The sequence below is a fragment of the Glandiceps talaboti genome, chromosome 18, assembly GCF_964340395.1.
Source record: "Glandiceps talaboti chromosome 18, keGlaTala1.1, whole genome shotgun sequence".
NCBI lineage: Eukaryota > Metazoa > Hemichordata > Enteropneusta > Spengelidae > Glandiceps > Glandiceps talaboti.
The window spans coordinates 21843671-21865628 of NC_135566.1; the positions used below are offsets into that span (position 1 = coordinate 21843671).

A 21958-nucleotide genomic window follows, 5' to 3' on the forward strand; every position below is an offset into this window, starting at 1 on the left:
TCCTCAAGTTAGCAGTGTCACAGGTACAACAGTTCGCGGAAGACTTATAGGAAAGGGGGTAACCTTAGTTGGTCTGGAAGAACGCTTTGAGCACCCTTTCGAACATCCCATGAATATTGTGGTCTATAGCTAATGAACCATATATATGCAAAACTTGAACCATACCTAATGAACCGTATGTATGCAATACTTGGTCTATAGCAAATGAACCACATGTATGCAAAATTTGGTCTATAGCTAATGAACCATATATATGCAAAACTTGGTCCATACCTAATGAACCATATGTATGCAAAACTTGGTCTATAGCTAATGAACCACAGGTATGCAAAATGTAGTCTATAGCTAATGAACCATACGTATGCAAAACTTGGTCTATAGCTAATGAACCGTAATCCAAAATTTGATGTATAGCTAATGAACCATATCTATGCAAAACTTGGTCTATAGCTAATGAACCATATGTTTGCAAAACTTGGTATATAACTAATGAACCACATGTATGCAAAATGTGGTCTATAGCTAATGAACTATATATATGCAAAACTTGGTCTATAGCTAATAGAAAAAACTTGGCTATAGGTAATGAAATATGTATGCAATAAGCTCTATAGCTGATGAACCATATGTATGCAATACTGGGTATACACACACACACACACACACACACACACACACACACACACACACACATGCACATGCATACAGACGGATCACAGATACTGCACCATGCCTATACATGGGCATTGGTGAAGCTTATATCTTGTGGAGTCTTAAAGTCATGAAGTGTGTCGGTGGGGCTTATTTCATAGTTCGTAATGATTGGCCATTCATATCGTGATGCATTACTTCAATCAGACTGAGACCGTTTATTTATTATTTTAAAATCATTTTCCTTTGCTGAGTCACTGTTTTCAGCTGGAATGGAGTACATTTTCGTGATGAAGGATGGAGTACACCCCGGAAGTAAACTTTCAAGTTCATGGGGATGGAATACATTGATTAACATCACAGAAGCTTAATGAGGACACAGGAGTTGTTTTTTTTATAACCATGGGAGTATTTAATTTGGCATGCATATGTATGCTATAGTGTGTTGTCCTTGCACCAAATGTGATAGAAATCGGTTCTTCAGTCATGTCCAAGTAATGGTTCTGGACATGAAAAAAATCATTAAAAAATGGCCGCCCGGTGGCCATATTGGGTCATATCAAGACATAAATTGACTTGCATATTTGTCCTTATACCAACTTTGAATGAGATCTGTTCAGGTATGTCTGCATAATGGCTTTGAACATGAAAAATTTGCAACAGAATGGCCGTCTAGCAACCATATTGGATTGTATCACAAAATATATTATGGTGCATATGTATGTCATAGTGCGTTGTCCTTGTACCAAGCTTGAGATAAATTGGTCCGGTCATTTCCAAGAAATAGCTCCTGACACATGCATGGATGCACGGACGCATGGAACCCAATCTATAAGCCCCCATGGACTTTGTCTGGTGGGGGCTAAAAATCTACTCCCATGAAATAACCAGATTCAAACTGAATGCCTCTGGTAAGGGAGTGATCAGTTTTTATGGTCAGGGATGGGCCAGGCCGGTGATTTTTTGTTCATGCTGAACTTAAAAATGTGTGCCCTGTTATTCATCTACAAGACAAACCACCACCTCTGAGAAATAAAAAAACACACTCCCCCCCCATCTGTTGACAAGAAACATTTTTCTTGTTCTTGCAAAAGACACTCTATTCTCAAAGCATAATACCGCACACTGCATAGTTAATTTTACATGTTACAGTTTCAGCAATTTTAAGGGTATCTGATAAATTGCTAACCAAAATCTATTGTTTCACATGTATAAAGCTCTTTAGATAGGAACCCTATGAGAAGTATGATTGTCTGTTAATTCACTGATATACAAACTATTCATGGTTTAATAACCAAAAGTTGTTGGATATATCTCTTAGATTGAGTGAACTTTTAACTGGTAGATTAATCCAGCTAATTATCAAGTCCAATATTATAAATGGAGTTAATATACTTGTAAACCCATGTCAATAACTGTCAATGCATGTACACACACTGACCAGTTTGCACTCTTCAAGGCACTTGTTTGTCCTGTTCACAACTGTTCAATTTAATCATGCAACTGACTCAAAACCCCCCTCCTTTCATTGACCAAACTGCCAATGTTAACGAAAATGTTTTGAACAGGTTTTGAATATTGAAATTTGAAATAATTTATCAGTCTTATATTAAACTGAAGCACACATTGTCATCCAATAACTCCTTCCTGAGTGAAACACTGAGTTGTTGTCTGTTTTGCTTGGCAAAGGAATCAGCATAGATGAATTCCAGCCCCGTGTCCTGTGGCCCCTATAAATACAAAATAACAACACACATAAAAACAGTCAAGTATGTGCAAGATTTCAATACCTTGTCATAATCAGAGCAACACACATTGTTGCTAGAATTATAACTTATCATGGAATATTCATTGGTAGAATTATAACTTTATCATGGAATATTCATTGGTAGAATTATAACTTTATCATGGAATATTCATTGGTAGAATTATAACTTTATCATGGAATATTCATTGGTAGAATTATAACTTTATCATGGAATATTCATTACTAGAATTATAACTTATCATGGAATATTCATTGGTAGAATTATAACTTTATCATGGAATATTCATTGCTAGAATTATAACTTTATCATGGAATATTCATTACTAGAATTATAACTTTATCATGGAATATTCATTGGTAGAATTATAACTTTATCATGGAATATTCATTACTAGAAATATAACTTTATCATGGAATATTCATTACTAGAATTATAACTTTATCATGGAATATTCATTACTAGAAATATAACTTTATCATGGAATATTCATTACTAGAAATATAACTTTATCATGGAATATTCATTCATAGAATTATAACTTTATCATGGAATATTCATTCATAGAATTATAACTTTATCATGGAATATTCATTACTAGAATTATAACTTATCATGGAATATTCATTCCTAGAATTATAACTTTATCATGGATTATTCATTGGTAGAATTATAACATCATGGAATATTCATTGCTAGAATTATAACTTATCATGGAATATTCATTGGTAGAATTATATCTTTATCATGGAATATTAATTACTAGAATTATAACTTATCATGGAATATTCATTACTAGAATTATAATATATCATGGAATATTCATTACTAGAATTATAACTTATCATGGAATATTCATTTTTGGTAGAATTATAACTTTATCATGGAATATTCATTGCTAGAATTATAACTTATCATGGAATATTCATTTTTGGTAGAATTATAACTTTATCATGGAATATTCATTGCTAGAATTATAACTTTATCATGGAATATTCATTGCTAGAATTATAACTTATGGAATATTCATTGCTAGAATTATAACTTATGGAATATTCATTACTAGAATTATAACTTATCATGGAATATTCATTGGTAGAATTATAACTTTATCATGGAATATTCATTGCTAGAATTATAACTTTATCATGGAATATTCAGTTTTGGTAGAAATATAACTTTATCATGGAATATTCATTTTTGGTAGAATTATAACTTTATCATGGAATATTCATTGCTAGAATTATAACTTTATCATGGAATATTCATTGCTAGAATTATAACTTATGGAATATTCATTGCTAGAATTATAACTTATCATGGAATATTCATTGGTAGAATTATAACTTTATCATGGAATATTCATTGCTAGAATTATAACTTTATCATGGAATATTCAGTTTTGGTAGAAATATAACTTTATCATGGAATATTCATTGGTAGAATTATAACTTTATCATGGAATATTCATTACTAGAATTATAACTTTATCATGGAATATTCATTACTAGAATTATAACTTATCATGGAATATTCATTTTTGGTAGAATTATAACTTTATCATGGAATATTCATTGCTAGAATTATAACTTTATCATGGAATATTCATTACTAGAATTATAACTTTATCATGGAATATTCATTACTAGAAATATAACTTTATCATGGAATATTCATTACTAGAATTATAACTTTATCATGGAATATTCATTACTAGAATTATAACTTTATCATGGAATATTCATTACTAGAAATATAACTTTATCATGGAATATTCATTACTAGAATTATAACTTTATCATGGAATATTCATTACTAGAATTATAACTTATGGAATATTCATTACTAGAATTATAACTTTATCATGGAATATTCATTGCTAGAATTATAACTTTATCATGGAATATTCATTGCTAGAAATATAACTTATCATGGAATATTCATTACTAGAATTATAACTTATCATGGAATATTCATTACTAGAATTATAACTTTATCATGGAATATTCATTGCTAGAATTATAGCTTTATCATGGAATATTCATTACTAGAATTATAACTTATCATGGAATATTCATTACTAGAATTATAACTTTATCATGGAATATTCATTGGTAGAATTATAACTTTATCATGGAATATTCATTGGTAGAATTATAACTTTATCATGGAATATTCATTACTAGAATTATAACTTTATCATGGAATATTCATTGGTAGAATTATAACTTTATCATGGAATATTCATTGGTAGAATTATAACTTTATCATGGAATATTCATTACTAGAATTATAACTTTATCATGGAATATTCATTGGTAGAATTATAACTATCATGGAATATTCATCACTAGAATTATAACTTCATCATGGAATATTCATTGGTAGAATTATAACTTTATCATGGAATATTCATTGGTAGAATTATAACTTTATCATGGAATATTCATTACTAGAATTATAACTTTATCATGGAATATTCATTTTTGGTAGAATTATAACTTTATCATGGAATATTCATTACTAGAATTATAACTTTATCATGGAATATTCATTTTTGGTAGAATTATAACTTTATCATGGAATATTCATTTTTGGTAGAATTATAACTTTATCATGGAATATTCATTACTAGAATTATAACTTTATCATGGAATATTCATTACTAGAATTATAACTTATCATGGAATATTCATTTTTGGTAGCAATATAACTTTATCATGGAATATTCATTGGTAGAATTATAACTTTATCATGGAATATTCATTGGTAGAATTATAACTTTATCATGGAATATTCTTTGGTAGAATTATATCTTTATCATGGAATATTCATTTTTGGTAGAATTATAACTTTATTATGGAATATTCATTGGTAGAATTATATCTTTATCATGGAATATTCATTACTAGAAATATAACTTTATCATGGAATATTCATTACTAGAATTATAACTTTATCATGGAATATTCATTACTAGAAATATAACTTTATCATGGAATATTCATTACTAGAATTATAACTTTATCATGGAATATTCATTACTAGAAATATAACTTTATCATGGAATATTCATTCATAGAATTATAACTTTATCATGGAATATTCATTCCTAGAATTATAACTTTATCATGGAATATTCATTCATAGAATTATAACTTTATCATGGAATATTCATTTTTGGTAGAATTATAACTTTATTATGGAATATTCATTGGTAGAATTATATCTTTATCATGGAATATTCATTGCTAGAATTATAACTTTATCATGGAATATTCATTACTAGAAATATAACTTTATCATGGAATATTCATTCCTAGAATTATAACTTTATCATGGAATATTCATTGGTAGAATTATAACTTTATCATGGAATATTCATTTTTGGTAGAATTATAACTTTATCATGGAATATTCATTGGTAGAATTATAACTTTATCATGGAATATTCATTACTAGAATTATAACTTTATCATGGAATATTTATTTTTGGTAGAATTATGAATTTATCATGGAATATTCATTGGTAGAAATATAACTCATGGAATATTCAGTACAAGAATCATAACTTTATCATGGAATATTCATTTTTAGGAGAATTATAACTTCATCATGGAATATTCATTTTCCTTATCATGGAATATTCATTACTAGAATTATAACTTATCATGGAATATTCATTACTAGAATTATAACTTTATCATGGAATATTCATTGCTAGAATTATAGCTTTATCATGGAATATTCATTACTAGAATTATAACTTATCATGGAATATTCATTACTAGAATTATAACTTTATCATGGAATATTCATTGGTAGAATTATAACTTTATCATGGAATATTCATTGGTAGAATTATAACTTTATCATGGAATATTCATTACTAGAATTATAACTTTATCATGGAATATTCATTGGTAGAATTATAACTTTATCATGGAATATTCATTGGTAGAATTATAACTTTATCATGGAATATTCATTACTAGAATTATAACTTTATCATGGAATATTCATTGGTAGAATTATAACTATCATGGAATATTCATCACTAGAATTATAACTTCATCATGGAATATTCATTGGTAGAATTATAACTTTATCATGGAATATTCATTGGTAGAATTATAACTTTATCATGGAATATTCATTACTAGAATTATAACTTTATCATGGAATATTCATTTTTGGTAGAATTATAACTTTATCATGGAATATTCATTACTAGAATTATAACTTTATCATGGAATATTCATTTTTGGTAGAATTATAACTTTATCATGGAATATTCATTTTTGGTAGAATTATAACTTTATCATGGAATATTCATTACTAGAATTATAACTTTATCATGGAATATTCATTACTAGAATTATAACTTATCATGGAATATTCATTTTTGGTAGCAATATAACTTTATCATGGAATATTCATTGGTAGAATTATAACTTTATCATGGAATATTCATTGGTAGAATTATAACTTTATCATGGAATATTCTTTGGTAGAATTATATCTTTATCATGGAATATTCATTTTTGGTAGAATTATAACTTTATTATGGAATATTCATTGGTAGAATTATATCTTTATCATGGAATATTCATTACTAGAAATATAACTTTATCATGGAATATTCATTACTAGAATTATAACTTTATCATGGAATATTCATTACTAGAAATATAACTTTATCATGGAATATTCATTACTAGAATTATAACTTTATCATGGAATATTCATTACTAGAAATATAACTTTATCATGGAATATTCATTCATAGAATTATAACTTTATCATGGAATATTCATTCCTAGAATTATAACTTTATCATGGAATATTCATTCATAGAATTATAACTTTATCATGGAATATTCATTTTTGGTAGAATTATAACTTTATTATGGAATATTCATTGGTAGAATTATATCTTTATCATGGAATATTCATTGCTAGAATTATAACTTTATCATGGAATATTCATTACTAGAAATATAACTTTATCATGGAATATTCATTCCTAGAATTATAACTTTATCATGGAATATTCATTGGTAGAATTATAACTTTATCATGGAATATTCATTTTTGGTAGAATTATAACTTTATCATGGAATATTCATTGGTAGAATTATAACTTTATCATGGAATATTCATTACTAGAATTATAACTTTATCATGGAATATTTATTTTTGGTAGAATTATGAATTTATCATGGAATATTCATTGGTAGAAATATAACTCATGGAATATTCAGTACAAGAATCATAACTTTATCATGGAATATTCATTTTTAGGAGAATTATAACTTCATCATGGAATATTCATTTTCCTTATCATGGAAAATTCATTGCTAGAATTATAACTTTATCATGGAATATTCATTGGTAGAATTATAACTTTATCATGGAATATTCATTGGTAGAATTATAACTTTATCATGGAATATTCATTGGTAGAATTATAACTTTATCATGGAATATTCATTGGTAGAATTATAACTTTATCATGGAATATTCATTGGTAGAATTATAACTTTATCATGGAATATTCATTGGTAGAATTATAACTTTATCATGGAATATTCATTGGTAGAATTATAACTTTATCATGGAATATTCATTGGTAGAATTATAACTTTATCATGGAATATTCATTACTAGAATTATAACTTCATCATGGAATATTCATTACTAGAATTATAACTTTATCATGGAATATTCATTGGTAGAATTATAACTTTATCATGGAATATTCATTGGTAGAATTATAACTTTATCATGGAATATTCATTGGTAGAATTATAACTTTATCATGGAATATTCATTGGTAGAATTATAACTTTATCATGGAATATTCATTGCTATAGACTATAATTCATTTGGTGACTTCTCCATTGTATGTATGAGAAGCATACAAAACATAGAAGTGACACAATGTCTTGATACATTGCACTTACCTATCATGCTACTCAGGAATGATGCATAGGTTGCAGAACCAGTGACATGTCCAACCTTTGCTGGATTCTTACGTACAGTGGTGACAGTGAACACATTACTGGAACTGACATCACAAGGTCCAGTTACATCAATCTCTACAATATGCCAGTCTGTTATGCTTGAAAAGATCACAAACCAATTGAAATTCAGTATCAAAAATACTACTGTTGTCCAGTTTCCAAATGAGACTGCCCATTTCTCAGGATATGTGGGCACATTACAGAATGATCATTATCCAATATGCAACCACCTACATTGTAAGTTTGCTATTAAATGTTACATGAGATGCTTGGTGGACATCATTTCAGACATTTTACCTTTTACTCAAGGATTTGAGACCAGTTTTAAGCATCAAATAGCATCTTTATCTGATCCCATGACATGATCCCAAATATAGTAAAAGACCTTAACATTGAATAGGTGACCTTTGACTTTACCTTGGATCAGCAATAATGGCACCTTGCACTTTATCAAAACCAAGATTATGGGCAGCTATTGCTGCCGCCGCCATTGTGTTGACATTATTGGGTGCTAATTGGCACAGATCTCTAACAGGACCTAAACCAAACACAAAGAAAAATATTATTCATGTACTGTACAAATAGTTATAGTATTTTGTAAAACTGTGAAAAATCTACCCATATAGATCATGTCTAGTCTTTGTTAATCACTGACAGAATTCTACCCAATGATAAGTTAGTGTTTATTGGGGGTAGTTACATAATGTCTAAATATGGTAATCACAGAATTCTACCCAATGATAAGTTAGCGTTTATTGGGGGTAGTTACATAATGTCTAAATATGGTAATCACAGAATTCTACCCAATGATAAGTTAGTGTTTATTGGGGGTAGTTACATAATGTCTAAATATGGTAATCACAGAATTCTACCCAATGATAAGTTAGTGTTTATTAGGGGTAGTTACATAATGTCTAAATATGGTAATGTACAAAACATAACAAATGTACAAAACATAACAAATGTACAAAACATCATAACAAACGTACAAAACATAACAAATGTACAAAACATAAAACATACAAAACATTATAACAAATGTACAAAACATCACAACAAATGTACAAAACATCTTAACAAATGTACAAAACATCATAACAAATGTACAAAACATAACAAACGTACAAAACATCGTAACAAATGTACAAAACATCACAACAAATGTACAAAACATAACAACAAATGTACAAAACATAACAACAAATGTACAAAACATCATAACAAACGTACAAAACATAACAAAATTACAAAACATCATAATAAATGTACAAAACATAACAACAAATGTACAAAACATAACAACAAATGTACAAAACATCACAACAAATGTACAAAACATAACAACAAATGTACAAAACATAACAAATGTACAAAACATCATAACAAACGTACAAAACATAACAAAATTACAAAACATCACAACAAATGTACAAAACATAACAACAAATGTACAAAACATAACAACAAATGTACAAAACATCACAACAAATGTACAAAACATAACAACAAATGTACAAAACATAACAACAAATGTACAAAACATAACAACAAATGTACAAAACATAACAACAAACGTACAAAACATAACAAAATTACAAAACATCATAATAAATGTACAAAACAACAAATGTACAAAACATAACAAATATACAAAACATAACAAATGTACAAAACATCTTAACATACAAAACATCATAACAATGTACAAAACATCACAACAAACATACAAAACATCACAACAAACATACAAAACATCATAACAAACGTACAAAACATCACAACAACGTACTAAACATCACAACAAACATACAAAACATCACAACAAATGTACAAAACATCACAACAAACATACAAAACATCATAACAAATGTACAAAACATAAATGTACAAAACATCACAACAAATGTACAAAACATCACAACAAACGTACAAAACATCACAAAAATGTACAAAACATCACAACAAACGTACAAAACATCACAAAAATGTACAAAACATCAAACAACGTACAAAACATAACAAATGTACAAAACATCATAACAAACGTACAAAACATAACAAATGTACAAAACATCACAACAAACATACAAAACATCACAACAAACGTACAAAACATCACAACAATGTACAAAACATCACAACAACGTACTAAACATCACAACAACGTACTAAACATCACAACAACGTACAAAACATCACAACAATGTACAAAACATCACAACAACGTACAAAACATCAATGTACAAAACGCCAACAAACATACAAAACATCACAACAAATGTACAAAACATCACAATAATGTACAAAACATCACAAAAATGTACAAAACATCAAACAACGTACAAAACGTCAACAAACATACAAACCATCACAACAAATGTACAAAACATCACAACAAATGTACAAAACATCACAACAAATGTACAAAACATCACAACGTACAAAACATCACAACAACTTACAAAACATCACAAATATGTACAAAACATCACAACAAACGTACAAAACATCACAATGTACAAAACATCACAATAATATACAAAACATCACAACAAATGTACAAAACATCACAACAACGTACAAAACATCACAACAACATACAGAACATCACAACATACAAAACAAGAACAACTTTCATTTTATGATTTCTTATTCCTTGTAGTGTGTAAAAGAAGTTGACATGCGACATATAGGTTACTTTAAATACAAACATAAAAAATGACATTGTATATTATCAATTCAATTCAATTCTTTATTGCATAACATCATGCTTTAGCAAGCATGGTAAAGCATACAAAAATAAGTAAATAAAATACAATCATTTTTCCAACTGCTATATTTTTTACATTAACAAGAAAGTTTCCAAGAGAAAGTTTATCATCAGCAGACAAAATATGTAAAAATTTACTTTTGTTATCTAAGGAATGAAAATTGTAATTATCTTTGTTTTCTCTTTATTGTTTTCAGTAATATTACAAAGGACAAAACATTTAATATTTCCAATCGAAATGTTTAGGATTGTGTCTTACCATCATAAAGTGTGACAGCTTTTTCTCCTGTTACCTTATTGTTCTTCTCTTTTAATATTCCATTAAGTTTAAAGCTAGAAGGATGTTTTGTCATCGTGATTTTGACACCCTGGTTGTATAAAAGAATTAACAACAATTATTTACTATATACATATCATAGTTTGGCAGAGAGATGGTTATATACTCTTTTCATTACCATGTATAACTCACTGTCAGTATATTGGATCTATGTTCTATCTTTACATTGTCTAACTCACTGTCAGTATATTAGATCTATGTTCTATACTGCCTAACTCACTGTCAGTATATTGGATCTCTGTTCTATCCTGTGTAACTCACTGTCAGTATATTGGATCTATGTTCTATCTTTACATTGTCTAACTCACTGTCAGTATATTGGATCTCTGTTCTATCCCGTCTAACTCACTCTCAGTATATTGGATCTCTGTTCTATCTCTACCCTGTCTAACTCACTGTCAGTATGTTGGATCTCTGTTCTATCCTGTCTAACTCACTGTCAGTATATTGGATCTATGTTCTATCTTTACATTGTCTAACTCACTGTCAGTATATTGGATCTCTGTTCTATCTTGTGTAACTCACTGTCAGTATATTGGATCTATGTTCTATCTTTACATTGTCTAACTCACTGTCAGTATATTGGATCTCTGTTCTATCTTGTGTAACTCACTGTCAGTATATTGGATCTCAGTTCTATCTTTACCCTGTCTAACTCACTGTCAGTATATTGAATCTCAGTTCTATCTCTATTGAACTCAGCATTCAAGGTTTCAGTTGACAAAAACTAACTTAGTTAATATTGCAAGATATCAATATAAGCTATTGAATGGATATTTGTTTTCATTTTACTGACAGTAGGGAGGCATTTCTGATGATACATATACCTTACTATTAGAATTTTATGACTGGATGATTATATCCTCACAACAAAAGTACCAGCAAGCAATGATTTAAGTTTGTGTCTATCTTAGTTATGCAGACCTCAATTGCAGCTGTAGTTACATGGGAGTATACAATAGTTTATAATTTATTTACATTTTGAAAGATTGTGTTTCAAAAAATAGCACTGTATTTGGATGTTGCTATGGGCATGGTCTTGTTGCTAGGCATATTTGCTTACACTAGTTACAGTTTTGGAACTATTATTCATTTACATACCCATGCCATGTTTCATCTTTGCAATATACATCATCATTTATCTGTTGCTATGGGCATGGTCTTGTTGCTAGGCATATTTGCATACATTTTTAAAAATCTTTATTCACTTACCTACCAATCCCTGTTGTTATCTTTGTAATATGCATTGATCATTTCATTGTTGGTAAGGGCGGGGTTATGGTTGCTAGGGCTAGTTGTGTCAAAATGTTTTGAACAATAACTGCAGAATAACACCTCTAGAAACATTCCACTAATGCTCTAACCAAATTTCAGCCCCATCTGCTCAGTAGTTTGGAGCCCCAATTGGCATATACTGATTGGATCATCATGTAGGAACAATTCTTGATCTAAACACCCTTATACTAAGACTGTTCCCACAAATGTCAGACTGATCTGCCCCGCAATTTTTGAGTTAACGTTTTTTGACCAAAAATTACATTTTTTGACCCAAAATGCACATCTCTGATACGATCATTTTCATTTGAACAGTTACCCAACTAAACTCCACAAGTAATATCCCCAACAAATACCAAGGCAATCGATTGGGTGTCATCCACACACATACAGACAGACAGACAGACAGACAGACAGACAGACAGACAGATGGATGGACGGACAGACACCCAGACACAACACCATGCCTATAGCACTTGAACTTCATTAGTTCAGTTGTAAACAGAAAATGTACACTGACGGTTGGCACAACAATGTCCTAAACAAGCCTAAACTCCGTACTTATTGCACATTTAAGACCACGTATTGTGCGGAAGGGTATCTAAATTTGGACCTATCAAGGTCCGAAAGGTCCCTTCTCGCCCAGTTTCGATTAGGAATTTTACCATTAAGGATAGAAATGGGTCGCTTCAGAGGTGAAGCGCTAAACACTCGTACATGTAGATTTTGTGACTTGAACTAGATTGTGGACAAACCTCATTTTATTTTCCATTGTTCACTTTACAATGATATAAGCTTCGTCATATTCTTCTGAACAATGTAAGGATCGCTTGTCCCGAATTTCCCACCTTCAACGATACCAGAAAGTTGAACCACATCATGACTAAACATCCAAGACTCGTTTCAAAATTTGTTTCAAGGGCCTTCAAGAGAAGGCGTGATATATTGTATGTACACACCTAAAGTATTATGTTACATTGCGAAAGTTTTTGAATGTAGTCTGCCTTTTTTTTTTTCTTTCGACAGTGTTACCAGTATATATTGTACACTGACTGTAGTGACTTGTAAGCCCGTTGGGCTGGGTAATTCCTTGTTTTGACTTGTATTGTTACTATTATGTTATGTGATTACATGTCACTCTAATAAACATACTACTACTACTACTGTGCCAACTAGAGACTGAAATCAACATCCCTATAAACAATCAAAATATTCTTCCCAGTGGTTTTGGACTTTTAATTTTCTTTAAGTTTAAGTCAACCACAGATAGGCAGACAGACAGAGAGATATATAGATGGACAAGACTTTTTATCATGTCTGTAACATAAATGAACCTGTTTTAATCATACAGTTAGCCTGTTCAGACTACGAATATTGTGTAGGGCCAGGCCATGGCCAGGTCCTGGTCTGGGACAAAAAAACAGGTGTGAACGGTTTAGCCAGGGCCTGGCCCGGACAAGATTTGGTCCCAGATGAGAAGGTGGTTCAGGCCCTGGCCTGGGCCGGGCCTGGTCTTGTCCCAGAGCAAAAACATCTGTGTGAATGCAGACCTTGTCCCAGATGACGCCCTCTCATGTTGACCTACAGTATATGTTGACCTTTTTACTATTGTCTAAGCGTCCCATGAATGTGTAAAGTTATTATCAGTTGGAAAGTAAACAATTATCGAAGTCAACCATATTTAACAATAGTAGCGTTGATGTGACTGAGGGCGCTGTTTTTGTCCTAGACTGGATGACGACAAATATGCAATCTGAACGCAGACCAAAAGTTAACACCTGATTAATTTGTTTACTGGGACCAGGCCGTGGCAAGGTTTTTTACATATGTGAACACCCTTCGTGTCTATGATTTAATTCAGCTGTGCTAAAAATAGCGGTTAATCTTGATGCCATTGAGATATCAAGTAGTCCATAAAATATTTAATTATTTCATGGTATCAATAAAACAATAAACTTTCATTTCTAGACTGAGTCAAAGCATGTTCTCACACCAAAGCTCACCTTTTTTGACCCAAAACACACACCTGTGATGTGACCATTTTGCTTCGAACAATTTCCCAACTAGACACCAAAAGTAAAGTTCCCACCAATTATCAAGGCATTGGTCCAGTGGTTTTTGTTGTTCACACACACACACACACACACACACACACACACACACACACACACACACACACACACACACACACACACACACACACACACACACACACACACGCGTGCGCGCACACGCACACACACACACACACACACACACGCACACACATGCACACACACACACACACACACACACACACACAGAGACAGACACTTTGCCATACCTATACTGATAGCAGCACTACATATCAGTTCAGTTGTGGTAATCTACAAAATATATTTCACCATATTATAATCTATATTTAGCAATCTGTTAGGGTGTACCTGTAGTGTTCCTCGGTCAGCCATTTTCTTGATGTCATTGCCACCCCATAATGCACCACTGGGAATATACAAGCCATGATGCTTTGCGGCAGCTCTTAATCTGTCTTCTACTTCTTGATTGGCAAAAGTTGTTGGTGAGCCCACCTTTGGAGTTCATCAAACAAAACATAACATAACAGTACTGTTGCATACAAGTAATTTTAGAGATTGATGATGGACTTTTGTTGGTTGGGATAAACTTGGTTACTAAATTATTTGAGTCCAAGGACTAAACAAGATTATCAGAATGCATGTTCTTGGACTCTAGATTTACAGTATCGTACTAAAATTCCTATTCACAGAGTCAAAAACAGGTGAAAGTCAGGTGAAACCCCATTCGACACTCCTGATAAACATATGTATGCATAAACCCCTGATTAACATGTGTCCACATATGCACACACCCCTAATTAACATTTGCATGCATATATACACACCCCTGATTAATTCATGCATGCATATACACAGCCCATGTACATACAGAATATAGATACAGTGAGTTCTACCTCCCCCTCTCCCTCCATTTGTTGAACAGAGAAAGAAATTTACCATATAGTCAGCAACTTGCAGGAAAGCCTCGCCATACTCGTTGGAAATACTGGGATGAGCCACTTCTACTATTAAATCAGCTTTTCTGTATATTGCAAAATGAGAAAATGAATCAGGAAAATAAATATCATAATGTTATTAATTTTGAGAATGTACATTGAATGTCTATACTCCTATTTTCACCGTAGCCTTCATACAAGATGTAGCCTCCAACTGGTTTGTTGGATAGCAAAGTTATTGTGCAAGTACCCCCCCCCCCCTCGACACCAAAAGTAATGTTCCCACCAATTATCAAGGCATTGGTTCAGTGGTTTTTGAGTTTAAGTTGTTCACACACACACACACACACACACACACACACACACACACACACACACACACACACACACACACACACACACAGCTGGGCTCTTGTTTCCATCTGCTCAGAAAGTTCGATGTTTGCTAAGGTCACTGGTGTGTTCTTCATTATTATTTTCTCTCTAACCACCACTACCAGTGAAAAAAGTAATCTTTCGCTGTTTTTGCAAAGATCTTTCGATCTTTTCGACTTTTCGCGCTAGACGCCATGATGACGTGTAGCAATCTCTGTGTCGACTTGATCGTCAGCTTCTCAGGCCCTCAACAGCGAATCTGGGTAACTGAGACTGTCAACAAATTGGCGACAGCCATAGCAAAAGCAGTCGGCAGTATTACAGAGGTATCGATTCTGAATTTAAGTTTCCAATGTGATTTATGTTCATTCATTTCCTTTCCAAGTGATTTAAAATACTAAAATACATTTTATGAGACACATGTGTGTTTACTATAAGGATTTCAGTTTCCACATATCCATTTAGCCAGTGTCAGTGACGCGTCAAAATAATATGTTTTCTCCAGCATCAAATGAATTCGCCGTGCGTCAGTGGCACGTCAAATTGGCTTAGAGGGCACACTGGTGTGTATCTTTAATAACCACCAAAGACCAATAGTTACAGAATGTGTACCTTTAATAACCACAAAAGACCAATAGTTAGAGTGTGTACCTTTAATAACCACCAAAGACCGATAGTTAGAGTGTGTACCCGTAATAACCTACAAAGACCATATAGTTATAGTGTACCTTTAATAACCACCAAAGAACATAGTTACAGAGTGTGTACCTTTAATAACCACCAAAGACCAATAGTTACACAGTGTGTACCTTTAATAACCACCAAAGACCAATAGTTAGAGTGTGTACCTTTAATAACCACCAAAGACCAATAGTTACAGAGTGTGTACCTTTAATAACCACCAAAGACCAATAGTTAGAGTGTGTACCTTTAATAACCACCAAAGACCAATAGTTAGAGTGTGTACCTTTAATAACCACCAAAGACCAATAGTTACAGAGTGTGTACCTTTAATAACCACCAAAGACCAATAGTTACAGAGTGTGTACCTTTAATAACCACCAAAGACCAATAGTTACACAGTGTGTACCTTTAATAACCACCAAAGACCAATAGTTAGAGTGTGTACCTTTAATAACCACCAAAGACCAATAGTTACAGAGTGTGTACCTTTAATAACCACCAAAGACCAATAGTTAGAGTGTGTACCTTTAATAACCACCAAAGACCAATAGTTAGAGTGTGTACCTTTAATAACCACCAAAGACCAATAGTTAGAGTGTGTACCTTTAATAACCACCAAAGACCAATAGTTACAGAGTGTGTACCTTTAATAACCACCAAAGACCAATAGTTACAGAGTGTGTACCTTTAATAACCACCAAAGACCAATAGTTACAGAGTGTGTACCTTTAATAACCACCAAAGACCATACAGTTACAGAGTGTGTACCTTTAATAACCACCAAAGACCAATAGTTACAGAGTGTGTACCTTTAATAACCACCAAAGACCAATAGTTACAGAGTGTGTACCTTTAATAACCACCAAAGACCAATAGTTACAGAGTGTGTACCTTTAATAACCACCAAAGACCGATAGTTAGAGTGTGTACCTTTAATAACCACCAAAGACCATATAGTTATAGTGTACCTTTAATAACCACCAAAGAACATAGTTACAGAGTGTGTACCTTTAATAACCACCAAAGACCATACAGTTACAGAGTGTGTACCTTTAATAACCACCAAAGACCATACAGTTACAGTGTGTACCTTTAATAACCACCAAAGACCAATAGTTACAGAGTGTGTACCTTTAATAACCACCAAAGACCAATAGTTAGAGTGTGTACCTTTAATAACCACCAAAGACCATATAGTTGGAGTGTGTACCTTTAATAACCACCAAAGACCATATAGTTACAGAGTGTGTACCTGCTACCACTGTTGCATCTTCTATTCCATTCATTACTTAATCTTTGCATATTTTGTGTCATTCCAAATATCTATCCTTACCTGTCAGCAAACGCAGCAAGATCCTCAAGAATATATTTGTCATCCACTTTTCCTTTGAGTGTATCTACAGTTCTATTCCAAACAAACACCAGTTCTAAGTCATTACCTCTTTCTTCTATTACCTTCACTAGATATTGACCTAATATGAACATAATCAAATAATATATACAAAGTATAAATGGAGTCATGATAAGACACCATTGGAATCTCTCCACTGTTGCTTTGAGCCTTACCAATGCCATTTCTTTATGAATGACTTAAAGTTCATGGGCAAATATGAATGACAATTGAGCCGCAATCAATCACGCTGTATTTATAGGGACAAAGTATAGCCTTGAGGCTGCCATTCATTATAAGGATTTCATCCTGTATGCTTGTACTAGTTAGTTGAGGCTGAGATTGACTGAGCCTCATGGAGTAGAAAACATGTTAAGGGCTGTTGCAACGAAGTGATTGTGCATTTCTCTTCTAAATTTGGAGGTATATTAATTTAAAGGTCTGGTACCAGACATCCCTCACTGTGATGTGTGGATTGGTGAGGTCAATCCATTCCTCTGACATTTTGTTTGAAATCTTGGTGTCTCCATGGATGCAGCTGTCACCATGCCATGTCATGTTGTAAATGTTCGCAAAGCTACCTCCTTTGTGCTTTGGAAGATTGAAAATATTCACAACATACTGGATCAAACTTCTACCGAGAAACTTGTTCATGCCTTCATAACATCTTGATTAGATTACTGTAATAGTTTATTTTATAGTCTTCCCTTATATGAGGATTCAAAACTCAGCAGCCTGACCTAATTGTCACCAGAAAGAAAAAATGTGACCATATGTTACTCCAATTCTTCATGATTTACACTGGCTCTATGTTTCAGCAGTGAATTGAATTCAACATTTTATGTATTACTTTTAAAGTTATAAATGGAATTGCACTGTCTTATTTAAGTGAACTGCTGACAAAACAGGCCACTGGTTGTGTACCCTTCATTCTCAGTCCAATTGTGACATTAATTTACACCAACCTATTGGCAGTACTATATGTATTATGGTAATCAAGCTTGTTCAATCTGTACCCCTCATCTATGGAATGCCTTATCATCACAGATACTGTGCCCTTCATCTATGGAATGCCTTGCCATTACAGATACTGTGCCCTTCATCTATGGAATGCCTTGCCATTTCAGATACTGTGCCCTTCATCTATGGAATGCCTTGCCATTTCAGATACTGTGCCCCTCGTCTATTGAATGCCTTGCCATTACAGATACTGTGCCCTTCATCTATGGAATGCCTTGCCATTTCAGATACTGTGCCCCTCGTCTATTGAATGCCTTGCCAATACAGATACTGTGCCCTTCATCTATGGAATGCCTTGCCATTTCAGATACTGTGCCCCTCGTCTATTGAATGCCTTGCCATTACAGATGCTGTGCCCTTCATCTATGGAATGCCTTGCCATTTCAGATACTGTGCCCCTCGTCTATTGAATGCCTTGCCATTACAGATACTGTGCCCTTCATCTATGGAATGCCTTGCCATTACAGATACTGTGCCCCTCGTCTATAGAATGCCTTGCCATTACAGATACTGTGCCCCTCGTCTATGGAATGCCTTGCCATTACAGATACTGTGCCCTTCATCTATGGAATGCCTTACCATTACAGATACAAGCTGCTTCTTCATTTGACAGTTTTAAAAGCAGTTTGAAAACTTACCTTTTTACATGTAGGTCGATCTCTTTATCATTAGACATTTTATATTTTTTATCTATATGCATATGTACCTTTTTACTAAACATACTACTAATAACAATAATTTATTATTTAAAAAGCATATTACACAACACGTCTCAATGGTCTGCATGTAACAAATCACAAAAATTTAAAAACAGATAAAAAACCCATAAAAAACTGCCAAGCACATCACATCATAAATTCACAACAGTTTGATTAAAAACAACAAAAGAAACAATACAGGACACATCAGAAACCCATAAAAATTAAACACAACCACCTTCAACAGTAACATTTACGAAATATGAATGTTTTAAGATTTGCCTTGAATAATTTAAAATTCTCTATCAACCAAAGATCAGATGGAAGATGATTCCACAGTTTTGGTGCATATACTTAAAAGCCCTATCACCATATAATTTGGAAGGTTTTTTCCCATGGACCTAAAAAGAAAAGGCTTCAATCTCACTCCAACACAGTGCAGTACATAGAAAGTTATGTTGATGTTGACCAAAAACGTTCATCAGCTTGGTAGATCAAATGACTTACACGGGCTATAACACACAAGCGATTTATGTATTTAGCATTAAGCTTTCGATCTGTTTAGTTGAAAATTCTCATCAGATTGACAAATTCCATGATTTCAGCTGATTTCAAGATGATGTTGCTGCTACTTTGGAATAGTACTAGTGTGATAATGTTCATATATATATTTTAGTCATACCATTTCATATTTATGTCAGGTTCTGTTGATGTGAGTTACACTAGTCTATCATCTTGCCTAAATTAGGAAATTGATCTGGACACTATGCCAAGATACATTGTACAAAGTGTCAAACCAATCCACCCAGGACTACCTTTTTGAGGTTTTTTTTTATTTAATACACCCCCCCCCCCCCGTGCGGAAAAACCCACACAAAAAACCGAACAACAACAACAGCAGAAGCAGCAGCAGCAGCAGCAGCAACAACAACAACAACAACAACAACAACAACAACAACAACAACAACAAAGAAAATCGTTCAATAAAATCAATTTTCCTTTTGAAATTGTTTATCTAGCCATCACTAAAAAAGATCCGGTAGAACATTATCACATAGAAGTTTTGATACCGGGCCCACATGGTACGTATCATACAATCATTTTTATTTTGAATATTTTGATATTAGACACCATAATTTGATTGCCTACGTGCAGGGTCTATGCCCCCACCAAATACTGCGATTGTCATTATTTTTGAGTGATTTACACTCACACATATACAAGAAACATTTCACAAGTACAGGGCAAATATGTAGTTTCAGAAATGTAACGAATCTCGTATTATTCCATGAACTGTTTTTAGAAACTTAAATTAAAGTCTCATCACAGTTCTCTATCGAAAATGGAAATGTTGACTTGACTTTTATGTTAGAAGGTAATAGCTCAAGGTTTTAAATTGAACTTAGGGAGTGGCTGGGTGTTAAATTCCTGCATATCATGAACATGTACCAGCATGAATAATACCTGTATCATTTATCATTTTTATGCATGTTCCACAACAAAATCTTCACATTCGTCTCTTCGAACAAACTTCTGAAAATACACACCTAAATGTCCATATCCAACAATTCCAATTTTTCGTCGAAGGTTTGTATTCATTTCGTATGATACGCTGAGACTGGCGGTATTAGACAAAGCACGTTATTTAAGAGCTATTACATATACAGCAGGCAGGGAATCCCACAGTCAGGAAACCCCTGTCCTCCATTTGGGAAACTATGACGTCAGAGATAGCGCTGCGTCAACCATTACAAAGGTGGCAATTTCTGCAGATCGTTTGTTCTATATCCCAAACTTCAATCGAATTTTGTCCGAAAAGATATAGAAAGATCGACTATATATTCTTTTGAATTCATTGTTTTGGCTTCTATAGTTATCTAAGTAGATTACTGACCGTCCAAAGTATATACAGAATATAACTTGTCGAACGAGGCTAATGCCGCGCATGCGTTATTT

General features: G+C 32.4%; 1 protein-coding gene across 1 annotated transcript; it reads right to left on the reverse strand.

The window, feature by feature from the left end:
- Positions 1–873: 873 nt before the first annotated feature.
- LOC144449098 (aspartate dehydrogenase domain-containing protein-like) lies at positions 874–21701 on the reverse strand. Its single transcript, XM_078139541.1, has 8 exons — positions 21550–21701; positions 18228–18366; positions 15837–15921; positions 15249–15392; positions 11473–11581; positions 8861–8981; positions 8384–8541; positions 874–2381 (listed from the first exon to the last, which is right to left on the reverse strand). Exons 1-8 carry the CDS (start codon positions 21599–21601, stop codon positions 2344–2346), a joined length of 846 nt encoding a protein of 281 aa, XP_077995667.1. The 5' UTR covers positions 21602–21701; the 3' UTR covers positions 874–2343.
- Positions 21702–21958: the final 257 nt, after the last annotated feature.